At 47.1% G+C, this 11,431-nt stretch overlaps 1 protein-coding gene across 2 annotated transcripts; it reads left to right on the top strand.

Moving 5' to 3' along the window:
• Positions 1 to 457: 457 nt before the first annotated feature.
• Positions 458 to 7,061, top strand: LOC119878388 (putative protein FAM205B). 2 transcript variants are annotated; one of them, XM_038589014.1, is made up of 5 exons: positions 458 to 690; positions 1,328 to 1,367; positions 1,900 to 1,960; positions 3,119 to 3,221; positions 3,321 to 7,061. In XM_038589014.1, the coding sequence occupies exons 1-5, from the start codon at positions 547 to 549 to the stop codon at positions 6,879 to 6,881; spliced, it is 3,909 nt and encodes a 1,302-aa protein (XP_038444942.1). In that variant the 5' UTR covers positions 458 to 546; the 3' UTR covers positions 6,882 to 7,061. The 2 variants fall into 2 exon arrangements, with proteins under 2 accessions (XP_038444942.1, XP_038444943.1); XM_038589015.1 differs by lacking the exon at positions 458 to 690 and adding an exon at positions 1,165 to 1,206.
• Positions 7,062 to 11,431: the final 4,370 nt, after the last annotated feature.

The raw sequence follows: 11,431 nt of genomic DNA, 5'->3' as shown, positions 1-11,431 counted from the left end.
ATCATAGCTCTCCATTCTCAAGCCATAACCAGACTCTGCCCTCCCTAAGCTCATGTGTGCTTCACAGATATAGCTCCTGTACAGGTGGAGGAGGTGGAGAGTCCTCTGTCCCAACCACTCTTCCACAAAAGGTGTCCTATGTCCCTAAACATTCAGTTTTCTGGGGACAGGTGACCAGACAGTTGTAAAGGAGAGAGCCAAGACATCAGGCTGGTGTAGGATATGTACAGTAAAGACAAAGTGGAGACATAGACACCACCTATAAGTAGACACTTTTAGTCTCAGGCTCTGTAACCCTTACAGACAACCAGGCACCTTCACCTACAGACTTAATCACCACATAAGCTTCCCTAGGACAGATAAAAGTCTTTGACACAACACCTGCCTTGTGAAACAGAAGGGCTTTGTGATGCAGTCTAATGGCCTGGTTCCATCATCTATGAGGTGGAGATGATAAGGCATAACATTGAGAATCATTAGGCATCAGGACCCTGAATGCCTAGATATAGGGATGGTTAGTATCTTCATGTTAATGAGGTTTAGACCATGTTGAGCCATACTTTTGTTCTGTGGGATTTCAAGTATCCCTTATATACCTATGGCTTCATCTTTATTATTCTTCTAATTATCTGGCGAGTAACAAAGAGTTACCATGGATTAAGGTTGGAACCTCAAAGGATCTGCTGCCAGGTAGGGAAACTTTATGACCATGAATTAATTAATTAAGCCTCAGATAAGAAGCCTTTAAGATCTCAGAGTCTCTCCTTTTACCACCCACGCCCCCTAAATTTTATGCCATGCAATCAGTAACTCTTATATGGTACTTCTCAGGGACTAGTAAGAATTTCTTTCTAAGCCATCTTACAGTGTATTCTAGTTGGAAAATAAAGAACCTTTCGATCTGGTTGGAGTTGAGACCTAGATGAAATGGAATCTACATCCTGGATCTCAGAGTACCTCCCAATTAGCAGGATTCTTCTGGTTGGTGGTTGCTATAGGCATTTGTTAACAGAAATCCTTTAGCTATTACACCCACACGCCCTTTATTCTGTTGCACTCTTTCTCTTGCTTCATCATAAACCTCATGCATAACTTCTCTTGGGAAATAAATGAGAATATGGAAGAGCCTTGAAATAAATCAAACACAAGCAGAGAAGGGAAATGTTGAGGTGAAAAGAGATGGATATGGAAAGCAAAGTTAGGAAAGTAAGTAAAATATAGACACAGATATATAGAAGGGGATTGGGAAATATATATCAGCTTTGTCTGGTTTTAAACATTAAAAAAAAGGTGTCCCAACATTATACTCTAACATTTTGTCTTTAAGCGTCACCGAAAAGTCAGGATAAGAGATGCAGCATCAAGAGGTACGGTCTCACTCTCTTCTGACTCGCCTCACTATGGGCAAGTTTCCCCTGATTCCTATCCCTCTACGAGCCTTGGAGCCAGTAACCAGGTGCTCTAACCACTGAAGGCTCCAATTGCCTCAGTTGACAATTTCTCCCAGAACACTTTCTTGGGTGGAAAATCAGAGCCTGGGAATGTTACAAAAATCTCTACATTACACCTGCCTTTGAGAATGAAGAATATAGAAGGAGGACAGAAGCCCTTAGCTGTGTCATTTACTAGTTTTACCACCCTGTGGAAATGACTTCATCTCTCAGTCTGTGATCCACGAAATGGGCATCTCATGATCCTGCCTCACTCGCAGTGTGGTTGTGATGATCAAATGAAATGAGGTCTAGGACAGCATGTTGTAGTAGGTTAAGCTGTATGCATATGTGCCTTAGAGCATTGACTGTTGGGGTTTTCAGCCTCCTCTTCCTCAAAGGCCTTTAGCTTCCTATAGGATGACCCTGCATCCTCTCATTCTTTGTTAACACTCTGCTGGTTTTTCAGCTAGGAGATTTTGTCAGGAAGAAGCTGATAAGCCGTGGGAGCTGCTCTCTGTCATGAGAAGGTGATCACTTGCTCTTTGCATCCTCCAAATCCCCAGCCTGGCCTGGGACGATTTCTCTGGTTGGCCTGTGGCAGGGACCAGGAGAGGGAAAATGTCCCGGAGGGAGTCAGACAGTGGATGCTGAGCACTGGTTGAGAGAGTTGCCAGGGCAGAGGGGGATCAGGTGTCTCAGGACAGGGAGTCTCCCAGTTTTGCTCTAGGCTAGGTTCACAGTGGTCCTGAAAGTCAGGATTTTGCTAGTATGTAATTCATTGAAGACTCTACATGAGTTTGCGCTCAGCCACAATGTAAGTTATCCAGTCAAGAGAATAGATAAATGCATATATAAACAAATCACCATTGTCATATTCCTGTTGCAACCATTCAAGGGCAGACCCATAGAACCTGCTGACATTAATTCCATGGTTTTGTCTTCAGGGAGGCCAATTCCTGGGACAGCCCTCAGAAAGGAGTCTGTCATCTTATCCTCTTCCTAAAATCTCTAAGGAAGGGAATTGGCTCTCAAGAGACTATTTACAGGATCTGGGACACCCCATAGTCCCCACAATGCAGAGTTCCCACAAAGACCATATTTTCCACAGCTTAGAAATACTGAATGCCAGGCTGTGGCCTTCTTAGCTCCAGAAGAGACTAACTGCAGGTTCCCCCTGTAATGTTCCTGGTGCTGCCCCTCAGCCAGCCATTGGCTCCCCACCACTGCCTGGTTCCCTTCTGGTGTAGTTTCTCAACACAGACCAACAGAGAATGCACCCCACGTCTCAGTGTCTCTCATGGCCCTGTGTTTCCATGCGTTGTCTGAGACCTTGCCCAACAAGCTCCAGACCCTCAGTCCAACCCAGCCCAACATAACTTGCCAATGGCATTTTCCTAGGAAGAAAAGGAGATGGGTAAATGCCCTGGGGTTCCAGGACTAGGGGAAGGTGGGCCAAATCTCCAGGCCACACATATTCAAAGAGGCAGGTGTTGGGGTGCTTGGGTGGCTCAGTGAGTTAAGTGTCTGACTCTTGATCTGAGCTCAGGTCTTGATCTCAGGGTTGTGAGATTAAGCTCCACATTGGCTCTACGCTAGGCATGGAGATGACTTAAAAAAGCACCAAAGAAAAAAACAAAGAAGCAGGTGTCACTCCATCAGTAACCGTTGCCATCTTCCCTTCCTAGCCAGGACTGGCTTCCTCAGGAAGGAAGTGTGCGGCGGCTCCTGTGTGCAGATACCTGCTGCCAAATCTGCAATGCCATGGCTCTGGAGATTCAGCAGTTGCTGGTAGGTGAGAACACCCTGATATCTTCCCCTTCATCAGGACCATTGCAGGGCTCCTCTTGCTTAGAGATTTTGTCCATGTCTACTGTGTCGTTTGAACAGAGTCTGCAGCAACGTTCCCTACACTGCAAAGCACTTTCATTTCGATCTGCAACGCCTCCAGTGTTAGAATTAATGGATCAGAAATGCTTAACACAATCAGCTGTCCAGTCAACTGATGCAGTCAGGATCCATGATTGCTGGGCTGAACACCTCCAGCTGGGGCAGGGATTTCAAATTCCGGAGGTGACTTGTGTCCCAGAGACTATGTCTTGTTTAAGACTTGAAGAGCCTCAGGTTCCAGTAAACCAGCAGCAGATGATACAGAGCACTCCCGGCCTTGTCTGTGGAAACCAAGGGCATTGGCCCTTGAATTCCCAGGTCTCTCTGCAGACCCTAAACCGAGAAATCACTACACTGACCCACCCTATGGCCTGGCATATGGTTACTGTCCTCCCTGCCCACCTGCCATTCCTCAGTCCTGAAGTCTTGAGGCTTCTTGAAGTACATGTGAAAAAATGGATGCATTTCCAGAGGTGGGGGCTACCCAGACGTGTGGAGGAGTCCCTGCGGCAGCTTATGCCAAACCCACCTTTGTTTTGCCAAGCTATCAATAACCAACCAGTTTCTTTCATCCAGAAGAATACTTCTAAGTTTTCTATCGAAACACTCGGGCCCTATTCCTGCGAGAACTGGGCTTCATGTATGGCTAACCAGCCTACCCAGGCCTTCTGGGTTTCTGAGTGGTCCATCATGGGCCCAGAACAAAGACACCACCAGCAGCAAATCCCAAACCATATGGCCCTGGCCTTGCCCTCTCCAGCCCTTAAAGACTCAAGTGCCCTCTATGCACTTCCTGGTTACCAGAATCATGATTCAGTGGGCCATCTGCAGCAGAAATACATCCAGTTATTCTGTGGACTCCCATCTCTGCACAGTGAGTCCCTGGTTAACACCTTCTTAGGCTCTCAAAACTTCTCCATGAACGGGAGCGTGTCCAAGCATCCCTTGAAGGACCCTTTTCTCAAGGACTTCTCCATCCTCCCTCTGCTGCCTAAAACTCCACCCCAGTCAGATGCATCTTCTTCCCCATCTTCCCAAAACTGGGTCATTCCATCTGACAACCAACAACCTCAAAACAGTGTCCCACTTCTGACGCTGGCTGAGTGCAATGCCTTGGAATGGCACCTGCTGCAGAGGCAGCTCCAGCTTCGATGGGGCTTGTCAGCTGTTTTTCAGAGACCTCAGAATACCCAGAACCCCATGCAGTATAGGCCCTATGGCAGGGCCCAGTCTCCTGAGAAAACTTCTTGGCCAGTGAAGCCCATCACAGTCCTCACTAGGGAACTAGTTTTCTTCCCGGAGCATGGCCGGAGACTGCTGGAATTCCATCTCCAGCGGCAGTTGATTCACCATCGCTGGGGCCTGCCCCAGAAGATCCAGGAGTCCATCCAACTGCTCCTGTCCTCATCTGATCAGTCAACTCTGTCCTGGAGCAGCACAGCCCTAGCCACTGTGCATGCTCCCCAACCTACAGCCCTAGAGGCACCTGGGGCCGGTGACCCATTCTCTCCAGTCACAGACCAAGTACCAGTCCCCATGCCACACTTGTTTGACCAGGCTAAGGCAATATTGCAGAGCCACATCAACTCCAAATGTGGGCAGATTCACCAGGGCAAGGTCCCTGCTTGTGTATGTAGCTCTTGGCAGTGCATAATTCCTGGGGGCCTGCAAGTGGCTCCCTTCACCTGCATCCCAGAAAGCAAGCCCTTGGAGCTACAGGCCACAACTGACCCTGCCCTACAACAGAAAGCTGGGGCCTGGATACCAACGGCCCTTGATCAACAGCAACAAGCCCCACCAGACCCTGTCACTGAACACATTAAGCTGCCCCAAGCCCTGTCCGAGGGAGCCATTGAGAAACTGGAGACGACTCTGAGGCACAAGTACCTTGCCTTCTTGTCAGGGCTGCCTGCTCTTTATTATGTGGCTCTCTCTAGGGCCATGGCACCGGCAATCTCTACCCAAGCTGTAATCACAGGAATGGTGCCTGGACCTGGCGAATTCCCTACTGAACCTCTGACTCAGATGATCTCATCTGAAGAGCAGTGCCTGAGTCCTGGGCCATGCTTTCAAGATGCCAACAAGACTTGTGCAGACACTGCAGAGGAGCGCCAGGTGGAAGAACAGGTGGAACAAATGATCGAGGAGGTGCCTCTAGAAAGCCAGGCAGAGGCCTCTGAGCTTTACACACTCAAAAAACCCATCTTAGCCAAACTAAATTTCCATCTAAGAAAGAAGATCCTAGAGATACAACTGGGAATTCCCATAAAGGCAAGGGAGTCCAGAGAACAAACTGGGGCAACCCCAGACAACACATCCACACAGGAGTCTCTCAGGAGTCTAAACAATCAAGGAAAAACACTGCTCCAGGATCTCCCCATCCCACCAGATGCTCCTCGTGCCCCAGATCCAGAATGGCTTCACCTGAAAGAACAGCTGGCCATTGAGTTAAAGGTAGTGCAGCAGAACCAGAAGCAGCCTAGTTCAAGAGCAGTACCTCATGGCTCTGCCCACTGGGCCTCCAAGATCTCACCGCCCAGCGGAGACATGAAGGAGGCCCAGGTGCTCTGTGTTCACCTGGAAGCCAGTGCGAACAGCCCCAGCCTGGAGGAGCCCTGGAGCCCTGAGCCCCAAAGCCCTGGCAAGAGCAAGGACTCCGCCCAGGTCCCCATGCTGGCAGAAAAGAGAGAGGACCCAGGGAAACCCAAATTGGCAGGAGACCATGGGGAAGGGGATGCAGGGTTTGCATGCTCCTTTACAAGAGAAATAAGCGACCCCGATGAAGCCCAGAGGCCAAAAGGGATACTTCTGAATAGGGCACCCCGCACCCCCCAGCGAAAGAGCCATAATTTTCATCTTGCTGCTCCCTTTGAACACAATACCCGGCATCACCCTCAGATTAAGCTTCCAGAGCCATCTCCAGGAATCCCTGGGGTTAAAGTATCCGAGAAGAATGACCTGCACGACAGTCTAACCAAGCTCAGTGTCATCCTCAAGCCAGCAAGGATTCCTAAGAATGTCCAGCCTATGGTGCCCCAGGCATCACAGGGCCAGCCTTTCCTGGGCCAACTCATTCAGGCTAGGCCTTTGCAGGGCCAAACTTTGAAAGGTCAGGTTTTGCAGGGACAGGAGATGCCAGTCCATACTCACAAGAGGCCCAGCCTTCCAGAAGCAGGCTTGAGAAGTAGGATGAAATCCTTCCTGTACTGTTTTAACTCCAAGATGAAAGGCAAAGGGCATAAGGAATCCATGTTCTCTATAGCTGGGAAGGTGGCCAACCCCAGAAAAGAAAATGTACAAAAGATCCTGGCTCCTGCCAAAAGTCCGGTGGGGCAAACCAACACTCAGAAGACAAGAGGGAACTCCAAGGCCCAATCTTCCCCCACCGAGAAGCAGGTGTGCCTGGGCTTCTTGGATGGACCCCATTCCCCAGACAGTAAGCTCCGGCACCGCTCCCATTCTCACCAACTCCATTCTGCCTCAGTCCTGGACCACCCTCGCCACTGCCCTAGGCACTGTCCTCGAATGGCTTGTGTCACCCAATCAGGGAATGCACCCTAGATCTCACCTCTCACCTTAGAGGGAAACGTTGGTCTGCTCAAGAAGACTCAATACAATCAAAAGACTTTGTAGGCTCCCCAACATCTGTGTCCCTTGAAGAGGGCTGCTACTGTCATTTTCATTAATGTACAGGTGGGGCAGAGTGCCACCCAAAATACATCCATGTCCCTAAGCAAAGAACTGTCTGTCTCCTCCTTCTCTCCACTGTGCTGTGTTAAGGCAAGGCATGAAGGGAGGCTAAAATGTCCTTCCCAACTAGAGAAGGAGCTTTAACCCACACTTAAGCTGGGTCAGCCTTCCACACAACTCCTCCCAGCCTACCCTGGACTGTGGATAAAGGGGCTTGAGCAGAGAAGAAAGGTAAGCTACGTAACGGTCAGGCTTGAATTCTATCATGGCTTTCCATTGGTGTCCTTGGGCCCAGAGGAGCAATGTGGACGTGAGGAGGATAGTAGTGACAAGAAGGAATGGCCAGGAATCCCACAGGCAGAATTCACTGATGACTCCTGTAAAGGCCCACAGTCTGCAGGGGAGGGTTTTAGAGGAGTGCCACAGTGCTCCAACCTTGAGGAGGTACTTTGTGTTTATCAAAAGCAGGTAGCTAATATGACAGGATATTAAAAGCAAATGATAGAATCCCCCCTCCTCTGCTCCCTGTTGGTAATTGGCAAGATCTTTCTGGAGAACTCATCTGCGAGGCTGCTGTAACTCTCTTGCCCATAGCTCGCCTCCACTGCCTGCCAGCTGCATGGAATGAGTGACTTTTGGAATGGAGATCACAGTAGGCCATGAAGAGGGGCTTGTCCCCCACTCCCAAGGGCTGACAGGGAGAGAATCAGGGAGTGGGAGCATGTAGATGGACGTCTGAGTACCTGGGACAGAGACTGACATGTTCCTGACGAGGGTAAGATAAGGGAACAAAACCAATTTACTTTGCATTCAAAAGAGTCGGTGCCAGCAAGTCAACCCAAGGTTCAAGTGCTTTGGGGGAAAGTAGGTGACTAAATCTGAGTTTCAATCTGTTTGTCCTTAGTGTACTTAAGAGCAGCTGTCTAAGTTTTGAAACGGCTGGGAAAGAACCACAAACACAAGTGGTTTTCTTTTTTTTTTTTTAATTTATTTTTTATTGGTGTTCAATTTACTAACATACAGAATAACCCCCAGTGCCCGTCACCCATTCACTCCACCCCCCGCCCTCCTCCCCTTCTACCACCCCTATCACAAGTGGTTTTCTAAAGACATTCAATCTTGTCTTTTCTAAAGACATCCCATCTTGTCAAGTACTGCCAGCAGCTTGTACCCAGCCTTACTGCTATGTCTCATTTCTATACCACCTATAACTGCAATCCTTCTCCACTTTCTCCTTTTACCAGTCTTCCCTTCCTGAACATACGTACACATGATTATGTGACTGTATATGTTTATTTTGATGTGTTCGTGCACATTGTACAGTGTCGAATTCAGCTGTATTCAGCTCCCAGGATCTGCCCAGTGTCTTCTCCTCAGAGGATGACTCTTGTCCTCTCCCCAGCCAAAGATAGCACCGATTAGTCTGCCTCCTCCTGTCCTCGGTGCCTGTCATCATTCCCCCTTTCTTCAGTATGTCCCCATGCATTTCAGAAAGCATCAGAACCACTTACTGGTTTTTTTTTGTTTGTTTGTTTGTTTGTTTTTAGAAGCACTTTTACTGTTAAAGCAGACAAACAAAAGCAGTTAGGAAACTTTTCTAAAGTGTTCTGTTCCATTAAACAGTCACAGAAGGTGGCCAGGGATCCAGAATTTAATGCCACACATGAGACTCTAAACCGGATAAGCTGCTCAGCACTGAATAGGGACTGTGGCCCCTTTGGTTTTTCTGGACTATCCAATAATTGGCTATTTTGTAGTAATATGTGTTTATCATTAAGGGAAAGATAATGTGAAATTCTATGAACTATGCCAGAACTACCAAGAACTACCCAAGAGAAAGACTGAGAGGCAAGCTGATCTCACCATATCTTGCCTATATATTCCCTTACATATAGGCTAAATGAAGTTCCTCCTACAGACCTGTTTTACGAACCCTCCAATAACTTGCCATAGTAAGTCAATACTAGAGCCCTTTCCCACTTCCTCTTCAGTCAACCTGCACTCCCACCCTCAACTCCAGCACCACCACCAGCCTCTATAGCCATTGCCACGAAGTGGATCTCTTAACGGTGGCCATCAGATTAATATTCCCTGACCTCCCAAAGAGGTGTGAATGGACCTGTCCTAATTCTCCATTAACTGAGTTGGGGCAGGCAATGGTGCCCGTGGAAGGAGGACTGGAATCCTGGCCCTTAAGGAGGCTACAACAGAACAGCATAGCTGAAGGTTGTGCTTATTCCACTCAATATAAGGTTCTGTATGAATAAAAAATTTGGGTCTCCTTCAGAAGGAAACTTCGACTGAAATTTCAGACCAGAGAATGATTTCAGAGAAAGATAATAAACATGAATAAAGGGCAGCAAAACACAAGGAAAGCATTACAAAATCCTCAAGCATGTGTTTTTACCATTTTCAAGCCAAATGTGCGACCCTTAGAAAGGATGCAGATTTTAAGGCCTAAGTCACAAGAATGGAATGTGAAAAAAAAATCAGAGTTAGAATCCTAACTCTGACATTTGACAAGTTACTTAATATTTCCGAGCCCCAGCTTATCTGGGAAAGGGGGAGAACTGTATATCCATACCCAAACCTCAATTGCTGTTAATATACTGATGATTCCCAAAGTCACTTGCTCTAGTCTTTCTTCTGAGCTTCAACTGTATAGCCAATAGATAGAAGGAAGCTCCATCTTGCTCCAAAGACAATGCAAATTAATTCAAAGTTTCCAAACACCTTCTGCCCCATCAAACTCCTTTCTAATGTCAGGGAATATCACTATACATCCACTTTTTTGCACAAACCATACATCAAGTCAGTCACTGGTTCTAATTTTTATAGAACCTCACGTTGCCCCTTTCCTCTATGTTTACTGCCTCTGCTTCTGATTTAGTTTCTCACCCTTTCTCTCCTAAAAAATTACAATAGAATCTCATATCCCCAGGGCTTAGGATAGTGGTTGGTGCATGGCAATACTTAATAGACTTGAATCCAAACCTGGACTGAGGAAGCAGATAAATTATTACATCAATGTGATGAGCACAATGGTGTGTGAGGTCCTGCCATAGAAGGAAGTACTCAGCTGATGAAAAGGACTCGAGGGTCACATAAAAAGTTCACAATAAAAATGACCTTGAGAGGCATCTTGCATTTGACAATTAAAATATTTGTGTACTTGATATGTGTCAGGAACTATGCCAGACAAAACAATCACCAAAGACAGGCTTTACCTCTATAGAGATCATTACCGAGTAGGCTTGTGTGACCAAACTGTCTAATCAGGGGATCCCTGGGTGGCTCAGCGGTTTAGCGCCTGCCTTCAGCCCAGGGCAGGATCCTGGAGTTCCAGGATCCAGTCCCACGTCAGAATCCCTATATGGAGCCTGCTTCTCCCTCTGCCTGTGTTTCTGCCTCTCTCTGTGTGTCTCTCATGAATAAATAAATCTTGAAAAAAAACTGTCTAAACAATTTATACAGGGCTACCTGGATGGCTTAGTCATTTAAGCATCTTCCTTCAGCTCAGGTCATGGTGCCAAGGTCCTGGGATCCAGCCCTGAGTTAGGCTTTGTGCTCAGTGGGGAGTCTGCTTTTCCCTCTTCCACTGTCCCTCCCCTCAACTTGTGCTCTCTCATAAATAAATAAATAAATAAATAAATAAATAAATAAATAAATATCTTTTTTAAAAACCCAAACATATACACATGGTTGTCCAATATTCATCTCAAAAGTGAAATCCTAATTCCCTGCCCCCTTAACACGACCCAATCACACATACCAGACCTATTCCAATTGCAGTGTTTCCCACGTCAGTTAATGGCACTTCCTCTTGTCCGTTCAGTCTGAAACCATTGGTGTCATTTTGATGTTTCATCGCTAACAGTCCATATCCAGTCATCAGAAAAAGGTGTTTCCTCTGCTGATTATGTGTATGACAATGCTCTCAGATGATTAGAATGGCAGGAGAGATTTCAGGGAAGTTCTAGATGTGTGGAGCCTAGTGCATGAGGCTAGAGACAAAGAGGACAGGTATAGCATCTTAATGTTCAAAGACTAGATATGTTTAAAGGGTAGGAGGAGAGAACTGGCAGGCAGGAATAAAGGTTGCTCTGAGTAGATGGGATGCACCTCTGTTTTGGATACCTCACATTTCTCAGAAGGTGAAACCTCTGCATTCCCACATGAGCCAAGAGCTAGAGGAAGTGTAAGAAATGCTGCAGTCTCCCTATGATACAGTATGAAGGACTGTGGGATGACTCTACTTCATTGATTCCTAAAGAAATTCAACATCCATCAAACCAAGAGGCAATGGCAGGCCTCTCGTCCACGATAGGACCCTAGCACTTAGCACAACATGTCTACTGCTAGCAGGATGGGAAAAAAGCCAGGATGGGAAGAAACATGAATGTGTCCCTGCTCTAAATGAT

The sequence above is a fragment of the Canis lupus genome, unplaced genomic scaffold (genome assembly GCF_011100685.1).
Source record: "Canis lupus familiaris isolate Mischka breed German Shepherd unplaced genomic scaffold, alternate assembly UU_Cfam_GSD_1.0 chrUn_S1569H1758, whole genome shotgun sequence".
Taxonomy (NCBI): Eukaryota; Metazoa; Chordata; class Mammalia; order Carnivora; family Canidae; genus Canis; species Canis lupus.
This window is presented reverse-complemented; position numbering and strand designations above follow the sequence as displayed.